The sequence below is a fragment of the Lissotriton helveticus genome, chromosome 6 (assembly GCF_964261635.1).
Source record: "Lissotriton helveticus chromosome 6, aLisHel1.1, whole genome shotgun sequence".
NCBI classification, from domain to species: Eukaryota; Metazoa; Chordata; class Amphibia; order Caudata; family Salamandridae; genus Lissotriton; species Lissotriton helveticus.
The window spans coordinates 1,791,138,428-1,791,158,971 of NC_136067.1; the positions used below are offsets into that span (position 1 = coordinate 1,791,138,428).

General features: G+C 42.7%; 1 protein-coding gene across 1 annotated transcript in view; it reads right to left on the reverse strand.

Annotated features, from left to right (window-relative positions):
* Window positions 1-20,544, reverse strand: part of ABCG8 (ATP binding cassette subfamily G member 8) — a 251,544-nt gene that overhangs the window by 68,768 nt on the left and 162,232 nt on the right. The window contains exon 4 of the mRNA XM_078649684.1: window positions 7,665-7,903. Coding sequence (XP_078505810.1) covers window positions 7,665-7,903 — 239 coding nt within the window. The remainder of the gene's footprint in view (window positions 1-7,664; window positions 7,904-20,544) is intronic.

Genomic DNA, 20,544 nt, shown 5'->3' on the forward strand with positions numbered 1-20,544 from the left:
TTATAAAATCACATTGAAAAATATTTTAATAATTGCACTAATTTCATTTTTACAAATATCCTTACTGCATAAATGCAGATACCAATGGTACATAAAGTGACTAGTGCAACTTATTTAAAAAGAAAACTAGTTTGATAAATGTTGTACCGATTGTGAACCATTGATTCATGAGAAAGTCAATATGAATGTGGTGAGAAACCACCGTGTTTACCCACGAACTCCTGTCCTACATATTTATTCAAAATTTTAATTTAATAAATTCTGTATTTCATAAATATTAAGACCTATTTACAATTTACATACTAAAACCAAGTATAAGTGCTAGTCTGTACATGTGCTTAATTTGTGATAAACAAAAATAAAAGGGTGAACACAAAGAAAAAAGAAACTGATTGATTTTTAAAACTATATGCAATACTTGAAAAGGATAGGGTTGATCATACACATGCTATTAATTCATATAATTATCAGGTGCATTAATTTCATTTATGTGCCCTGAATATGTGCATGTGTGCAGCTCTACGGGTCTCTAATATTGACATAGGTCCTAACCTGACTCTAATTACTCATAGAATAACCAAAACTTAACGATATTCTCATACGCTTGCTGCGGACCAATATTGACAAACAAGGTGAATTTACAAAAAGTTATGGAGATCTTCGGTCGCGTTCAGACCGTTGGGCTGTTTGCTGTCAAGCTCAATGATGTATCTTGTTTCCATCTTCCTTAATATTCTTTCCCTGTCCCCACCCCTTCTCAATGGGGGCACTGCATCGATGACAAAGTATCTTAAACACAACAGATCCCTGCCGTGTTTTATGTGAAAATGGCGTGCCACAGGATATGCTGCGTCATTATTCACAATAGCCCGGAGATGCTGCAATATCCTGACATGCACCTGCGTCTTTGTGCTTCCAACATAGCACAAACCACAGGTGCATGTCAGGACATATACAGCAAACTCCGTACGGCAATTGAAATTGCCCTTAATTGCAGTTTTGGTATGGGAGAATGGAGTATCATAGTGCGTGGTGTTCTGCCCAAATTTGCATGCCGGGCAGGAGGAGCATTTAAAAAAGCCCCTCCTGCTTAGCCTGGCGCAGCCGCTACCCAGCTCAGGACTGGCCTTAACCAGTTTGCTATGCATGCTGTAAGCCCTTCTGAAGGTGACAGTGGGTTTATCAGGGACCCTCGAGCATAATACAACATCAGTTTTTAAGATGGGCCAGTGTCTGTGTATGATGGATTTAATTTTACGCTGTTGCTGGCTGAAAGTTGTTATCAGCCTGGGGGTTTCATCACTGCCTGCTGCTTCACCAGGCTTGGATGTTAAAAGGGATTCCCTTGACCTTTCCTTGGTTTTGGTTACAGCTCTAGAAAGGGTGGATTCACTGTATCCCCTGGCCCTCAAACGTTCCATCATTAGTTTTACTCCTTCATCAAACTTTTCTGTTGTGCTGCAGATTCGTTTTAGGCACAGTATTTCCCTTAATGGTATTCTATCGATAACATGTTTGGGGTGTCCACTCTTTGCGTGCAAAATACTGTTGCCCGCCGTAGGCTTACGATACAGTGATATCGTGATTGATCCCTCATCTATTGTAATCTGGACATCCAGAAGCTCTGCTGCCTGCCTGCCTATGTTCGATGTAAAGAAAAGATTGCTTTCATTAACCTTCAGAGCTTCCACAAACTGGCTTGCGCTAGAGATGTCACCCTCCCACACACAGAAAATGTCATCTATAAATCGCATCCAATATTAGACATGGTTGAAACCAGGCACTGCGATGAGACCCCGCTCCTCCCACCAGCCCATGTGTAAACACGCGTAGCTGCGGGAGAAGCAGGATCCCATCGCCACACCCCTGATCTGTTTCCATACTTCCTTGCCAAATATGAAAAAAATGTTATCTAAACACCATTGCACTAAATCACAGAGCATGCGATTGTGGCCATAATATTCACAGGATTTTTGTCCCAAATGGTGTCTAATCGCGTCAATTCCCTTAGAATGTTCAATACATGTATACAGTGACTCAATGTCCAATGTTATCATACACCAATTGTTCTGCCACTGTATTGAATTGAGTTTGGACAAAATATCACCGGTGTCTTTTATATAGCTAGCAAGGTTCTGGACATGTTCCAGCAAATAGTGATCAATATAACGTGAAACGTTCTCACCCATGCTCTTAATCGCAGAAATAATTGGACTGCCCGGGGTTGGATTCTTCATTTTGTGCACCTTAGGTATCAGGTACAAATGCGGCATAACAGGATTTTCTACATGTAGGAAGGCATATTCATCAGATGAAATCAAATGTTCCCGTTTGTATGTCATCAGCCTTCTTTTCATAGTATCCCTAGCTTGTTTATGCTCCAAACCGCTGCTTCTCGCATAGCAGTTGATGTCACCAAGCTGTCTCATTGCTTCTGCAATGTAGTCCTGTTTCTGCCGGAGAACAATGTTTCCACCTTTATCAGATGAATTGATCACTATCTCCTGGTTCTTGCTTAACTTTTCCATCAACTTGTCATATTGTTTGGCCTGAAAATATTTGATGCGTTTCCGACCTAGGACTTGTCTGTTGAGTGTTTTTAGGTCCTCAATCACGCACTCATGAAAGATGTCCACCGCATCTTTCGGCATGACGGGGACAAACTTACTTTTTGTTTTGAAGGGACTCTCCCCTGCTCCTTTTTTTACAATACTGATTGCCCGCAGCTCACTCTGAGTATCTGGTGTGTCAATAATTGCGTTCACATTGGAAATATTGGATCCAGCTCCAAGATCACACAGTGTTAGTAATATTCTAGCATCACTTGCTGCGGCTAATGGAGGATTCTTGGCCGCGACATCCATGTCCCTAGTGCTCGTGTCTTCTCTGTTGGGATATATATATATAATATATATATATATATATATATTCCTGTCAGTGGACATATGTGGTGCTTGAATTACGCCAAGGCTGGAACGCGGTACATTAACTATTGTTTGTCACCTTTACTGCTGCTGTAACTTTAGAAGTGCAGTTTCTGAATAGGAATGTGCCTACTCTTTTGTGCGTGGCTGTTTGCAGTATCCTATCCGTAGCACGTAGCAGGTTGGAAGTACAGAATTTCACTCATAGGTTTGTGAATTGTATTCTGTAGTACATAAGGAGTACGACTGTAGTACTGCTTTGCATTCTTCCAAATGCAGTTTGTGAATCGGGCCCTACACATCTAAGATAGCATTAAATTCTCGCAAAATTAAAGTATGGAAATGAAATAAAAATTATTTTTAGATAGACTGCACGAAGGTGTCGAGGCGCTGCCAGCAGCAGAAGAAGAGAAGGTGAGAATGAGACAATTAATGTAAAAAGCCCTAACAAAGAAAAAAAAGGGAAGGGCTATTGATTAAAAAGCTATGTTTAAAAGACTTTCCTGAACAAGAGCAGGAATGTACATTTCTTCAAATGAAGTAAGAGGGGTACCATTTTTGGCTGTACAATGAACGAAGCTTCTGCTGCCCCAATGGACTCTCTTAAATTTGGGGATCATCACGTTGTGGGTGTGTGGTACCAGATAAACTTCTGTTTCAATCTGAACCTAGGCCATTCAAAGCTTTGATGGTAATGCAAAGTGCTTTGAAGTCAATGTGCTTTTGAATAGGTAACCAATGGAGCTGGACCAAGACTTGTGAACATGAATAATGCTTCGGAATGCTAAGCAACTTGCATGCAGCAGTATTCTGAAGGACTTGTACTGTATTTATGAGTCTCTGCTGCATGTTGATAAATAATGCATTGCAATAGACGAGTTTTGAGAGCACAAGAGCAGTGAAAACCAGCTTCTGCAAATCTTGTGGGATGAATGGAAAGACCTTCCTCAGGATCTTGAGGACAAAGAAAGATGAGGAGGTCACAGCATTAATTTGATTACCTAATGACAGTCTGTCTTCAAAGATAATCCATAAATTCTTTGCTTTAGAGACCGGCATTGGAACTTCCTGTGGCCACCAGGTAGGGGACCAAAAAGAGGTGTTGTTGCCCAGCAGGAGCACCTTGGTTTTACCGGAATTCAGCTTTAAGCAATTGTTGAGCACCAAGATGCAGCTAGGAAATCTGCTGTGTCTTCTGGGTTAATGACAACCGATAATGCTATCTGGGTGTCATCTGCTTAACTTATGATCAAGAACCCAATCTTTTTGATAAGTGCTGGAAGAGAATTGATCCAGGGCCACAATTGTTCTCTCTCTGAAAGGAAGGATTTTACAAGGGCCAATGAGGAGCCCCTGCTGCCTAAGGAGTGGAGCCGGTCAATCAATATAACATAATTGACCATGTCTAATGCGGTTGAGAGATCCAACAGGATCAAGGCTGCTTTACTCCAGAATCTAGAGTGGTTCTCAATTATTCCAAGGCAAGTATCCAGGCTGACTCTGTACTATGTTCACCCCAGAAAGCCAAACTGTGAATGGTCCAGAAGGTGATTAGACTCAAGAAATATGAGTCATTCTTTATTAAACGCCTGCTCCACAATATTAGCGGGGTATGAGGGACGTGATATTTGCTGATAATTATTTGGATCCGGAGGACTCATTGTGGATTTCTTGAGTAATGGCAGGATGGAGGCTTTTTTCCATGCTTTCAGAAAGTAACCTTGACTGAACATTTTATTAAAGATGATCACCAACTGGATGGCCATAATGTTAGGGACTAGGTATGAAACCTTGGGAGGACACAGGTCCAGGAGGGATCCAGATTTGATTGATTGAAGGAAGTCCAAAACTTGACCTGCCAACAAGGCTGAGAAAGACGAGAGAAGTGCTAGATCGGAAACAGTATTTCCTTTCTCATGCTGAGACCAAGATGGAACTTCTGGTACAACCTCCGGACAGTCTGACCCCAGGAATGGAGGGGCCGATTAAATCTTTGTGGTGAAGATATTGTAGATATCTTCAACCTTTGCCAGAAAACAAAATGCAATAGTATTGCACAACAATTGATTGAGGATAGTCTTTTTGGCGTCCTCAACATTAGCAAGTTGTTTTACCGTAGTAAATAGCTCTTTAGTCGAGTTTTTATTTTGTGCAAAAAATAGTCTGTTTTTTTTTATAAATTAAGGGTTTGTATTAATTGATTTTTTATTAATGTTTTTTTTCCTTTGAGTCCGAGTTGAGCCTCCACTTACGCTTCTGTCTACGACAACCCTGTTTGCATTCATAATTTATGAATGAATGAATAAATGATTACGTATTTGTATCGCGCATGGCTACCCGGAGGCATCCCAGCGCTTTAGACAACGTTCATTCACAAGATTTAGACGAACAGAAGAGTTTTCAACGACTTCCTGAAACTGAGATGGTTGCTTTCCATTCTGATGTGAGGTGGAAGGTTGTTCCAAAGTCTTGAAGCCTGCGAACTAAGGCTGTGATGGTGTAACTCTCCTATTATAGAAGTGACTTTTGCTGGGGATAGCTGAATGATAGCCAGATCTAGCCAAGCGTGGTAGTCGGTAGTGGCTTGATCAAGATTTTTAGAGGAAGTCTCTTGTAGAGATTCTGTAATGTCTTGCTTTGCTGCATTGAATGAAATTAGTTATTTGGTTCCTAGAGCATAGTTTAAGACTAGTAGATGTACGTGTTCCTCTAAGAGACACCCTTTTCAAGACTCTCATAATTATCTTTGTGTTATATCTGATTACGTTTGCCATACGACACTACCTAATGGTGTTTCTATTCTTACAACAGCTTTTATTATTTTTTTCTTGTAATTCACAATTTGTTGTTTGAACTGTGATTGCTAATATGACAAATGTCACATATTTTCTGACCAAAAGTCCCAGCTCTTCAACATCTCAAGCATGTTTCCATTCATAATTTTGTGTTTTTCCATCAGATGTCCTTTTTAACAATTATTAACACTGTATTATCTTCCTCCTCTTCAATGGAAGTTGACTAAACTGGCATAGCATAAGTGGGTCATTTGCTGCCTTGTTTGAATCTCAACTCGTTGTCTGTTTGATTGGGAGAATATAATTTCTGGTGATATTTCAGAGGAACTCAACTTCGTGCTTCATGGGCCCGGAGTTGTTCTGATTGGATCAGTTGATTCCTTGTTATTTATATCTGAGTATACTGTCCTTTGACGTTTATGATACAGTTCTAGGTAGGCATATGAGAGTTTGGTGGAGCTTTACATGTGGGTATGGGATGTTATCCTACATATTCCATACCAGTGGCTAATGCAAGGTGATGAAGCCCACCTGCGGAAGGTGGTTAAAGTTATTCAGAAGCTTTAGATTAAATGGGACCCCCTTGAACGGTGTTGGGTTGCAACTCTGTTCCATAATGATAGTGTGTAACATGTGCTGATGCCAGAGGATTTTGGAGGAAAATGTGAAGGCACACCTTATTATATCATCTTGAAGTAAGGGCAGTGATGAAGAAAATGATAATGTTGCTTTAATTATCAACCATCTTCGATGCACAGGGATCTATTCTTGCACATCAAAACCAAAACGGTATTGAGTGGGTATTTCCTATTGTGTCTGAAATTTCCCAATAAGAAAGCATTCCGCTACAAGTGTCCTCAGAGAAGTGCAATTGAAATGGGTTTCCTAGTATATGAGCCAGCAGGATTGCCTCTTTCCTAAATATTGACTAGTACTCTTTAGTGACAACTTTCAGGAGGAAGAGCAGAAATTTAGTTTTGCCACAAACAGATACATTTAGTGAACATAGAACCCGGCCCATGGTTTTTCACGACCTAGAAGTGAATTCACCATTTATGTGTCAGAGGCATAGTGGAGACCTGCTCGTCAAGGAAAGGGGGACCGCAATGCTCCCTGACTCTATGTTTACAGCTGTGTCACATAAAAAGTACCTTTTTCCCAATCACCTGTGCTATTTTTTCAGAAGGCAACAATAGTTGCACATGGAGGATTCAAGGCACTAAGAGACGAATGTGGGGCTGTACAAATGATGCCTATTTTGATTACTTTGTGTACTGCAACAGATAACCGATATGATTATGTATTTGTTACGCTAATTGTGGTCATCTTTTTGAGGACTACAAACATACTTATTACTGATTGGTGTAGTTTCTAGTGTGTAATTAATTTTTGTTGCCTGTGGGATGTTGTAGGGTCCTCTTATCGTCAGGGACTTACATGTACGTCAAGGATGGCCATTATCTTTGTCTAATCCATTAGGGAAAGAGGAAAAATCTTGCCTTGTGGATCTGCTGCATACGTGGAGCATGGTGCAGAAGACAGGATCTAGGCAGGTAAAGCATTCAGCAGTAACATTAGAAATTGCCTGTGGGTCACAAATAACTGGTTCCTGGTAATGGACACTGGGTGGGAATCTATGCAAACAGAATGATCTTTTTTAAAATATTTTTTTAATATTGCTAAAACAGCCCATGCAGTTTCCAGACCAGGTTTCTAATTTTTCTACTGAGTTTAGTACCTCACTGTGCAAGCATATGCACTTCCAATAGCAAGTTCATATCTTGTGTAGGAGCAGATTACTTATTTTTAGGCCTGAATATGTTACATACTTGAAATATAACCAACACATGACCTACAACATACATTAGTTTTGTAGGGCTCTGATCAGCAGGCCAGAAATTCTGCATTCAGTAAAAATACATTATAACAAAGATTTAGATGTTACCCTTTTTTCCCTTTGTTCTTCTGAAAATGTTCGAGGTAGGCGCAATTTTGCAACAAAGGACAAAGTTTCTCTAACTGTCAGGTTTGGCAACAGACGGTCATCTTGCCTTACGTGGGCCACACATTTCTTAACCAGTTGAGGTGTGTTGAGCTTTCCATTGATTGAGATCTGCCCAGTCTTAATCTTTCCACCTTCATCTTTACAAGTGAGGATATCCAGCAGAGATGTTTTACCACCACCTTCAAAAGAATTAAAACAGGAGCACAATGAAGGAAATGCTGGTATGTGGAAAAATTATATCGCTCCGCTTACTCCCAGTTTGACAAAGTCCTTCCAGCTAACACTATGATATCACTTGCAGGTCTCAAAATAGACAAATTACACAAAGGCCTGATAATGTCATAGCAAAGTAGCATGATACAACAGTCAGAGATTTTTAATTTATAAATAATGTATGCTTAGTGTCATAAATGTTTCGTATCAAAAATGATTTCAATGACTTTTGGTAAACATTTTTTGTACCAATCCAGTCTCTGCAACATTAGGGAAATTGTTGGATTTCAGAGTAGTTAGATTTACTATTTCTACTACAGTCTGTGCAACAGTAGAAAAAGCATTGGCATTCAGAGGGGAGAAATTTACTATTTCCACTCCAGACTCTACAACAGTAGAGAAAGCGTTGGAATTTGGAGGAGTAAAATTTACTATTCCCACTTCATTCTATGCAACAATAGGGAAAGCATTGAATTTTAGAGAGGTGAAATTGAATATTCTGACTCCAACAGCTCTACAGTAGGAAAAGTGTTGAACTGCGAAGACGTTAATTTTACAATTCCTACTGTAGTCTAAACAACAGGAAGGAAAATACATCACTTTTATGTTTATCTTTTTAACTTGGGTATTTTGAACTGTTAACATATTTTTACTGTGCATACTTTTCTGCTTAGGCCTAGATACCATGAGCGAGTCAAGGTGTCTCCTACAGAAATCAAGTTAACTCTGTGAGTCAGACTGTTCGGGTTTGTGGAAGTACAGTCACTACAAGCATGTATTGCCTGTTTCAAGTCTTTGCCCCAAGATTATTACTCACTACTAAAACAAAGTTTAAAACAATATAATTAAATTCAAAAGTCTTTAATTTCACTCTGGCCCCATACCAAGAACAGATTTAACAACACTTCGAAAAACGTGTCCTAACAGTGCAACATAAACTTCTGGAAACTTTACAATACATTTCTGTCTTCAAGACACTGTGGGGCAAAAACTTCAACCTTGTTGGATGGTATCTCTCATTCTAAGTTGTATTGTGCCTTTTTTTTTTTATAAAATGCTAAGGGCCCGATGTAGGTCACCAAATACCGGTCGGTAACGGCCGAATTCGGCCGTTACCGACCGGTATTTGTTGATTGAGATGTAGGGGCCATTATTTTACAGAATCAGTAAATTTACCTAATCAGTAAATTTACCGATTCTATAAAATACCGAATCGGTAATTTTACCGATTCGGTAAATCCCAGATGTAGGTAGCACTGTTTACAGTGCTACAGGCCTTCAGTATTTTACCACCCAATCCTATTTGGTGGTAAAATACCGAATTCAGGTGTACATGCACATCTGTGCATGTACACCTGTGCCATGTGACACACAGACATGCCCTTAGGGCATGTCTGTGTGCCACATGACACACAAGCCTGGAATTGGGGTGCTACATGGTGTCAAAGTGACACCCCGTTCACCCTTGCAGGATTCGGTATTTACCGAATCGGTAAATACCGATTCGGTATTTCCCATTGATTCCTATGGGCTTCAAGGCCCATAGGAATCAATGGGAAATAGCGATTCGGTATTTACCGATTCGGTAAATACCGAATCGTACAGAATCGGTAATTTATTACCTACATCTGCCTGCTTCCGATTTACCGACTCTTAAATACCGAATCGGTATGATTCGGTATTTAAGAGTCGGTAAATCGGAATTACCTACATCGGGCCCTAAGTACGCTGTCACTTTCTTGCATTTAAAAAGCACGAACACATGAGAACAATAACTAGGGAAAAGTTATGTCTGCAAACAAGGTATTATCTTGCATAAGTATGATGTTGTAAAAGAAATAGATTAGGAAAGCCTTCGTTCATAATCTGGAACTTGGTGCACTTGCAATTTAGTTCCTCATCTGCAATCAAATAACCTTATTAACGCTTACTCTTTCAGATGAGATGTGGGGATGAGAATTGTTCTGCTACAGTTATGACTGCTGCTGCTAAAGGGCAAGACCTGACGAATCCCTTATAAGAGCTTAAAGAAAAGTAAAAGGCACTCTTGGGGTGTGTAGCAGCATGTTACAGTTGAATGCTCTTAATGTTAACTAGTGTTTCAGTGGCATTAGGCAGCGTACGCAAAATGTAGATATTCCGCTGCAGCTTACATTATATTAAACAGAAGAAGTGAAGGATATATTTACCATAATTGAGAATATTATCCATCGTAATGCCTCATATAGATGCATTTAGCCATGAGAAAATGGTGCGTTCCCATTAATAAAGCGAGGCTGCAATTCAATCCACTTTAGCAAAGTATTTGGTGGTGGGAGTGCTAAACTAGACCTCCTGGAGGAGTGAAATGTACAGGGGTATAAGTACATCCTCGACGCCATCGGTGTTATTACGCGACATTACGTTACGTCCCTTGGTGCCTCTTCTCAATGAGTCACTGAGCGTTCTCGACCTACCTAGGTGTTTCTACAACGGAAATTCTTATTTTCGAAGTGTACTTGAAGCACTCCTCTAAAAAGACACAATGAACATAAAAACGAGCCATTCCAGGGTACAAAACCGTTGTGATCCCTGAACAAGCACTAAAAGAATCGCCAAAGAGGGGAGCCGGGCACAATGCATCATCACAGTTGCACCATCACATTTAGCAAGAGCTCGGCAATGAACAAAATGCACTTCCCCCAAACTGCTTCCATTCAAGTTTAAGCATGTTTTTCGACGCTCCCTTTCACCCTGAAAGGTTTCGTACGGTTAGAATAGCTTGGAAAGACCACTGGCTCCAGTCCCCCTGCGGACATGTTGCATGCGTAGTGAAAGCAACAATGGCGCCGCGAGATTGAGGCCCGCTGCGCGAGCCGGATAATAGCTCGAGGCCTCATGCCAGTGTCTTTTGAGATCTGAACCGTTCGCTTCCCGCACCATCGGCTTGGTGTTCGGGCCGAGCACACCGTCAGGCAGAAGCTGCCCGCTGCTGGGCCTGAAAGGCAGTTCAGATAAGATAAGACGAGCTGCAATGGCAGCCACAAGGACAGGGGAGCCAAAGCAAATAGCAGACTCAAACTATAATCATCATAATGACGCCCAGCCAATGGGCCCTCGCCACATTTGGCAGAGAGGTGGAAAGCTAGAGGTGCGCTTTACAGAGTTTCCTCGGCCAGTTGGAACCCCTCCAATGCACAGTTTTCGATGCAAGTGCGCCGAGGACAATCATGGGCACTTTAATAGCGTTTGTACAAGAGTAAGCAGCCCCACACACAAGATGATGAGGTAAATGGTTTGATCTCTAGAGAATTTGAAACCTTTCCTTCAATGAGCATCAATTTGAACTCTGCGCTATTGGTTCTCCGTGGTCCACCACAATAGGCGTCTCTGGGCACAGACAGAGTTGTAGCACCGATGTTTCAAAGTTGTCGGGAAAACTGTAGAATAAATCCTCAGATAGTGCTGCTTTGCCCCATGCCGTTTTTTTATGTCGACTTGACAGTCACTTGAGTCACAGCAGGCAACTACTTTACTAAAGCTGAATTGGAGCGAACAAATCACCTCTTTCAAACAATTCCAGTATGGGTATTACTTCTTCCTGTAGTTTGTTGTCCTTTGATCTTTCTGTAAAGTTTAGTTGGGTTCGTGTAAGTTAGGGTCCAGAGATAGCTTCATGTGTGTGTGTGATCTTTTATCGTCTTCTTTCAGTGTTCCTTAAAACTGATTTGACCCGTCACCTGTGCGTTACTCTTTAATGGTGCTTCATTAATTCATTTTATTGTTAGATAATACATGTTTATATTACAGTATGGCTAGGGATAGGGGACATTACTTTATTTCAAGCGCAGTGATTGGATGTGAAACTGCGGATAATTCCAGAAATGCATCTGTCTGCCCCGGAATGAAAAAGCGAGGGTATATACTGAAATAGCAAGAATTCCTCCTTCTGCTCATTGAGGAAGGCGGGGTTGCATGAATGTTAATTCACCAAAAGATATGGGTATCGGAATTAACATCAGATGCCATTTGACCTTTAGGCCCACCCATATGTTACTCACTATTAGTGTAGTAAAAAAAATGACAACAACAAGGAGACCGGATCTCCATAGGAATGAGCTGCCCTGTGTTCCTGACACTGATTTTGCCACCTGTGAGGCCAGGGTTTGCACACCAGGCGTCGCAAGGGGCAAGTCAGATGTCGCAGGTGCGACCTCCGGCAACCCCTACTATATGATGTTCAGTGCCCAGCACAAATACATGGATGGTAATGAAATTAATTACAATGGCCAGTCCCCTGACAACCAATGCTCCTAAAATCAACTTTCCCAGCAGATGAGCTTGTGTGTGGCCCTACCTCCTAGACCACTGAAAGCGTCTGGTAGGCAGGCATGCTGCTGAAGTTGCTTTAAAAAGGCACTGTCAAGGTTCCAAGAAATGTATTTACCTTAACGCAGAGATCCTTAGGGCAAAAGCATTGCCTACCCCTCACAGTGCTTCTAAAAGCAACTGTGTTTTTCCCTATGAACGGAGCAGTGATTTACCCTTAATTCTGCTAAACGGGCGGGAACAAAAGAGGAGAAATTCCTGTATTTTGCCTACTGCTGTACCATTTGGTGCACCTGTAATTATGGCTGTTGTCTGTGTAGTATACAGACGAGTTAATGAGGCTGCTGACAGTCTCTGTGGCTCAGTGGCTCCAAGCAATTGTCCTCAGTGACAGGGCCACTAGTGTTGACTAGGCGTCATGCTAATTTGAGCATACACTGTCAGTGGCGGCATAGGGTTCCTGTGTAGGGCAGAGCAAACATTGACTATTGACATCCATAGACCTCTCTTTCAGCTCCAGATGTCAGGTTTGTAGGAGGATGTCCAAGGCGAACTGGTAAAGGCAGTTATGACATCTTAAAAATAATGTGAGCCCTGGACTAGGGGGCATTCTATGAAAGTTGATCAGGGGTGGTGATGCTACCATAGAAGCAAATTCATTGATTCAGAGACATTTGATAATACTATTTTTACTAATCTACTGTGATGAAGTTAATTCAAGAGTGCAACATTTCATTTGTTTTGCATTGAAATCTTTAAGTATTATTAATATAGACTCGTTAGGCCAGGTAGTCATTTTAACAATCTAGAGGCACCATTTTACAACGTATGTTTAAAATTGTTTTCTGGTTTTATTCCATCAGAGCTTACAAATTCTCCTACAAATGGGATTTCGGAGTGCAGATATACACCCCTGGAAGGATAGAAAAATAGTGAGTGGGGAAGGGACAAGGAGAGCTTGCTTTAGGTGCAAAGATCTACCCAGGGCCGGACTGGCAATAGCGGGCACTGGGCATTTCCCCGGTAGGCCGCTAGGGTGGGGGCCGATTTGGGCCCCTGGAGGGCTGTTTTTGTTACCGGGGGTCGGCAATATCGTCCCCCTGTAACAAAATTGGCAGAACCGGCCCTCGCAAACTGCTTGGCTGCACTCCCCCACAACGCGGGGGGGAGCGGGCTGAGCAGTTTGCCAGGGCTGGTTTCTGTTCCCAGTCCGGCCCTGGAACTACCAGGTATACAAGAAGTTTCCAAGTAATTACAAGCCAGCTTTGACACATCAATTTCCAACACTTTGAGCCTTCAATGCTCACTGAGGGACTTACAAAAAAAATGTGTTGCTGTGGCATTTGGCACACATTATAAAAGTTTATCAATAAGGCTGTCACAACTGTAGAAAGGATACAAGTACTCTGGATATGCAACTAAACAAATGGTTGGGTACCTGCACCTTTCTCTCTAGAGATGGCGAGAATCTTCATACAGAAACACATATGTTTGAGACACTGCAGTAAAATCTCCAGACAGAGCCCAGACTACAATAGGATACTCACGCTCCTATGGGAAGTTGCCTCAGGGTACTTGATGGCACAGTCAACAGTAAGAAAGTACTGGGGCAGGACTACATTAACTGCCCAGGTGGGTCTAATATGCTCCAAGGTTCTATGCAGCATGCATGTTAAACCTTTAGTAGTTGTAAGGATGTGGTATTTTGCTCCTTCCTTTTTGGGAGATCAGTAAAAATGAATGTTTCTATTTTACCAGTTATTAACAAAATATGGACATTGATTATGCAGTAACACATCCTCAGGTATGAATGGTCTCGATTCTACCAAACTAGGCTGCCACCCACCAGTCTGCTGTTGCAGATGACTGAAGGTATTGGTTGCTGTAGTTTCTTAATCTCCTGCATGCGTTATTTCAGCTCTTATTTATTAACAATACTCACTTTTTAAAGTGTAACCTTGTTTTATAGAGTTTCTCTCTTCTCTGGTCAGTATCTGTTATCATTTTTTAGGTTGAGCCTAGCAGCGCGCATGCTCTGCTCTGCAAGGCTTCTTGTGTCTACTCCATTTGGGTCTGACTCCTCCCACACATTCGATTGGCTTTTGCGTGTGTCTTTCAATAATGAAGCAGGCAAATAGCTATAGGCGGGTGTATGTCCCAATTCTTTTGTAATGTTTGCTCCGACGGTGTTTAGCCTGCGGGAGAGAGTAGTTGCACGCAGGATGTCATCTACATTCCTCGTCCTCGTGGGTCACTCCCATGGCGTTTTGCCTGTGGGAGCGAGCGAATGTGCTTTTGGTGCCCTCTTCCCATCGATTGTCCGTGCTGTCTAACCCCCGCCCTTCCTCCCCGTTAACCGTGCTTTCAATATTCCCCCGCCCTCCCTCCCGGTTGACCGTGTCTTCAATATCCCCAGCCTCCCTCCCCGTTGTCCGTGCCTTCAATATCCCGCCTTCCCTCCTCAATGACCATGCCTGCAATATCCCCCGACCACCCTCCCTCCCTCCCCGTTGTATAAAATTATGGCGGTCACACACCAGTCTCCCGTCCATGATTTCACCCAAAGCAAAGTGTCAGTGGCATTGCTCTCAGCAACATCGTAAAATAACCATGTGATGTTTTTTTACGATGTTGCTGGGAGCAATGCCGCCACTTTGCTTTGGTTGAAATCATGAAGGGCAGCAGCCGACATTAGCAGCTCACAGAGCATCATGCACCCTCCAACCCTCACTCCCAGTGCGGAACCCATGACACATTACTACCATCGGTCAAGGCAGAGCCCATCTGGCGTGACGTATTCCAAAACCCATGATGCGGATCCGTGTGCGCATTCATCTCTGCACCAGACCGGTCACACCTGTTTGAAGCTATGTTACAGATAAATACATTGCTTCACTTTGCTCTCAAAGCAAACAGGTGCGGATGAGAGGGCATGAATGAAAGCATAACCCCCTGTGTCTGTCGTTCCCTGACACCTCTGCTGACTGTGCAGGCTGTTGAAGGTTGATTTTCAACACAACCCAAGTCCCCAGAATCACTTTTTGGATCGACTGTAATAATTCCATATTTGTACACACAAGTCTCATCCATGGTGCGTGAATAGCCTTTCTCTGTGCCTGTATTGGATTTAGAAAAGCTGTCTCTCACGCTGGTTTGACATCCTGCCTTATCAATTGTAGTTAGCACGTGATTAAAAACATCAACACACCGTGATAATGACACACAAATCCCACACATATATTATATACTTTTTAGGTAGCAAAATTGCGCCCCATGGACTTGGAGGGGCTGTGGGTGTCTCAAATACCTAAAACGAGTAAAAGAAGAAAAACGGGGAGAGAGAGCCTTGTTAGTGACTTCCTGTTACTGTAAAGAAATGAGGTTGAGCAAATGTCTCAAAAATGAGACTCGGATTGCCGGGACTTCCGTGGGTCCGGATGTCATGCCGCCTGAAAGCTGCTGCTCTCAAAGCAAACAGGTGCGGATGAGAGGGCATGAATGAAAGCATAACCCCCTGTGTCTGTCGTTCCCTGACACCTCTGCTGACTGTGCAGGCTGTTGAAGGTTGATTTTCAACACAACCAAAAATCTACGCTCACATTCCAGTTTAAAAATAAAACGGTGTGTTCTTCGGCACATTCCCTCGTCTACATCTGCCTTGGTTCCATTATCTGCTGAAGTCGGAAGTTCTAAGAACTGCAGCACAACGTGAATATAAATGTTACTTGTGTGTGAAGGAATTGAGGTAAAATGCGTTCTTAAAACGTATTTGAAATGGGTGCACAGCTGTGGTCATTGGTTATTGCTAGCAGATGCAGCGAGGGAGGGTTAGGCAGCTCAGAGAAGTCCTGCCACCCCTCGCCTTATTGCCCCTACTATGAAAAGACTGTGCATTGTTATTCGACTTATTAAATAAATAAAAACAAGCCTCTTGCCACACTTAACCTCTATTCCGCTGCGGTGCGGCAGTTTGATTAAGTGGGCGGGGCCGCGTCGGCCAACGGACTTGGGAAGCACTACGGAGGTAGTGCTCGCGACGGCCGTTGGCCGACGGGTGCAACAAAGGGGTTAAACAGGCTGTCTCTTTCACTTTCCAGCATGTAGCGCTTGGCCTTTGTGCTTTCAGCTACACTTCACATCCATTTTCTGACACGCTAGGTTTGACGCACCAGAAATCTACAGGCTGTCTCACACAATCCTCACAGGGGTGTCAAGCGCGATTGCTCTCTTGTAAGATCATAAAGGAGACACCTATTGGCTATGCCAGTGCTTGTCTGCCTTGGCATGTTTCACTTTTTCTAATGTCTCTGGTTCCAGTATCATCTCTTCTATTTCGAACTTTGTCACAAACATCTGTTCTCATAAGTGGCCCCTTCTGGAAGAGATTAAAAAAATGACAAAATGGGGGGAGGTAGAGGTATAAGCTAGGTACACCCTCCAAAAACAGTAGTAGACCCGAAAAACCCGAAATATCGGGTAGAGAACCTAGACAGAGGTGTGATTTCTTCACTCAATTTGAGTTTGAGGATCTACAGGAAAGAAAAAATGTTCTTTCTTGAGTCCCCTCACTCACTGGGGTTTCCCCACGGTGACATGCTTCATCATAGGGGCTATCTCAGTCCTCTACGGACTGAGGCGTGCAACGACTTGTGGAATTACATAGGAGAACTGTTGTGAGAACTATGTGTAGTGCAGGAGGTGTAGTGGAGTGGACAAGAGTGAGTTTAAAAATACCTAGCTAGTGGGCAAAATAATTTTATTCTTGCTCCTAGTCGGTGTAGGCTAAAACACGGGGTATAATACTGGAAAACCTAGCTGTAATGGGTTAGGTGTACCTAGCATCAGTCAACATGTTTCAAGCGTTCCCCAGAGCTCTTCGTCAGGGCTACACAGGGACCAGCCATGTGTACGCCACTCCTAATTAACCTTAATAAGGTGAATGAACATAGGACATTAAATGACGCTGCAACTAATAAGCATGCGTTAGTAAATACATACGATTGAACATTTTTACGTAGTGTCTATGGATAAAAATAACAAACATTGTTAAGGGAACCCAAGTCCCCAGAATCACTTTTTGGATCGACTGTAATAATTCCATATTTGTACACACAAGTCTCATCCATGGTGCGTGAATAGCCTTTCTCTGTGCCTGTATTGGATTTAGAAAAGCTGTCTCTCACGCTGGTTTGACATCCTGCCTTATCAATTGTAGTTAGCACGTGATTAAAAACATCAACACACCGTGATAATGACACACAAATCCCACACATATATTATATACTTTTTAGGTAGCAAAATTGCGCCCCATGGACTTGGAAGGGCTGTGGGTGTCTCAAATACCTAAAACGAGTAAAAGAAGAAAAACGGGGAGAGAGAGCCTTGTTAGTGACTTCCTGTTACTGTAAAGAAATGAGGTTGAGCAAATGTCTCAAAAATGAGACTCGGATTGCCGGGACTTCCGTGGGTCCGGATGTCATGCCGCCTGAAAGGAAAGGACATACTTGAGATGAAATATCCTCACGGCGAATTCACCTAACTGGTGCCCCTCAAGACCGCATCTTAGCGCGTCTCATGGAAGAGCCAGTTTAAATGCTTCCGCTTTTGCCGACTCATTGCTGGAAAAAACTGGTGCGGAGGAAGAAATACTTCAAAAATGGCCGCCACGTTCTGGCTAATCTTGGTGGCCATATCGAATGAGTATGATACTGTGAAAAGGGCTGATTTTACACAAAAGGGGCCGTGTGTAGTGGCGATAGCTGATTACGCTGAGTGTTGGGGGGTTTATTTAAATTACGCTTGAGCAAAAAAACGGGGTTTTTATAATACTAATGAAATGCCATTTTTTATAAAAATGATGTTAAAAATTGGTCTATTTTAAATGGTAATCAAAAGCGGTGTTTTTTTACTATTCATACAGTGTAAAGCCCAGTATTCCCATAAAAATAGAATGGAGTTTTCCAAAATGGCCGCCATGTTATGGCTAATCGTGTTAGCCCTGTTTGGTGTGAATGGTGTTATGAAAACCATCTTAAATGGTGCATAATTACTGCTACATTGGTGCATCGTATTGATAGTGTATTACTAATGCTCTGATAGCCGAATGTTGTTGGAGCTAAAAAATTGTAGCATAATTAATAAACGGTCTTAATGGGTGGAAATCTTGCCCCTTGTGAGTTTTTTGTTGGCATAAGGACCATGGTGATTTCTAAAACTGATTAAAGGCTGAAAAAGACTGAAATATTATGTTACTGATGGTTCGTACATAACCAAAATCGGGTGGATATTATGGCCAAAGGACACTTTATATTGACAGCTTCTTCATTAGTCTTGTAGATGTTTTGGAAACTTTCTCTCAAGAGAACTGTCCCCATGGGATATCATCATTGAGGCCCTCGCTGTCTGAACGCAACTTGAACACCCAGCGTTGTTCTTTGTCAGGTAGTTTCTTCTCAATGTTTGTGCGGCTTATTATATGTTCCAGTACCACCCACTTCATATCATTTGGGGTGTGTTGTTTCTCCAGGAAGTGGGTTGTCATTCTTGTTGTAGTGCGTTTGCACCGTATATTACTGCAGTGCTCCACTATTCTAGTGCTGACTTTTCTGGGGGTCATCCCTATGTAGTGTAGATTGCATGTACAGGTGATCAGATACACTACCCCTACTACTGTTGTGTTGCAGTTAGTGAAAGTTCGTAGGTCCCATGTCATGCCGTTATTACATACCACTTTTTTGGTAGCTGTGGTTAAGTGACACACGCTGCAATTACTGCATGGGTAGTGGCCCTGTGGGAGTGGGCGCAAAAGGCGTAATGGCCCTTCTGTTTCTGCTGTATTTTTGGGAAGTGTGTGTACCAGGTGATTTTTGAGGTTTTTCCCTTCTGGAAGAGGCCATGATGCTGCCCTTGGTCAGTATTGTGGAGGGGAATATGAACTGGGCTTCCAATCTTCTACCCTACTTCTCCATTTCCATTTTATTTTATTTATAGAGCGCATAAATCACCCGAAGGTCTCAGAGCGCTAGCAGGCAAAAAGGAGCCTCAGAACCAAACAGTTGCAGAAAGTGGGAGGGCTTAACTGCCTAGAAGGGCCAGGTTTTAAGCTGTCTACGAAATTTCATATGATTGGGCTCTAACCTCAGCTGGATGGGGAGGGAGTTCCAGGCTTCTGGGGCAGATTTACTGAAGGCTCTGTCTCCATTTCTGACTGTACGAACTCTAGGTACAGAAAGAAGGGTTTTGCTGGAAGAACGTAACGTTCTACTTGGGACATGGGCCTTGAGCTTATGTTCGAGATAGACAGGTCCGTGGACATTTACAACTTTATGGACTAGGCAGCATAATTTGAATCTTATGCGTGTTGGTATTGGTAGCCAGTGCAGAGTCTTGAGACAGGTGGCTGAAGGGGTGCGAGGGGGTAAATCTAGTACTAGCCTGGCAGCAGTGTTTTGGAGGGCCTGTAGTTTTTTCAATAGTGTTAGATTGATGGCTGAGAAAAGGGCATTACCATATTCTATCCTGTTAATAATGAGTCCTTGGACTAGGGGCATACGTGCTGAGAGTGGGATCCATTTAAAGATCTTTCTCAGACTGCGTATCTGGCCGTAGCTATTTTCCTAATGTGCTCAGACATGGTTAACTTATCGTCTATTGTTATACCAAGATTCCTGACAGAGGGCTTGGCACCGGGCAAGGCCCGAGGGAGACTGGCCATCAGTCTGATGTCCAAATTTGGTCGGCTTTACCAAAAAGCATGACCTCGGACTTTTCAGCGTTCATCATCAGATAGTTCCTGGACATCCATTCTTGTATGCTGACCATACAATTTTGGAACCTACTCTTTATATCATCAGGATTTTGGTTGATCGTGACGAAGATTTGGGTATCGTCAACGTAGGATATGGTTCCAAAACCGTGCGCTCTGATGATCTTCGCCAGGGGGGAGACGTAAACATTAAAAAGAGTCGGACTTAGAATGGATCCCTGTGGAACACCCTTATCATTACCATAGAAAGTAGAGGAGTGGGAGCCTAGCTGGACCCTAGACCGTCTGTTGCCAAGATAGCTTGTCAGCCATCGGAGTGCGGCGCCCTCGACACCAACCTCGGCAAGGCGCTCTAATAGAACGCGATGCGAGATGGTGTCGAAGGCCGCAGATAGGTCCAGCAGGATCAGTATAGCCGGTTGTTTAGAGTCCAGAGATAGCCTTATATTGTCCACGACCTCAAGCAGGGCTGTTTCAGTGCTATGGGATGCCCTGAAACCAGACTGGGATGGGTCGAGGAGTTTATTGGACTCT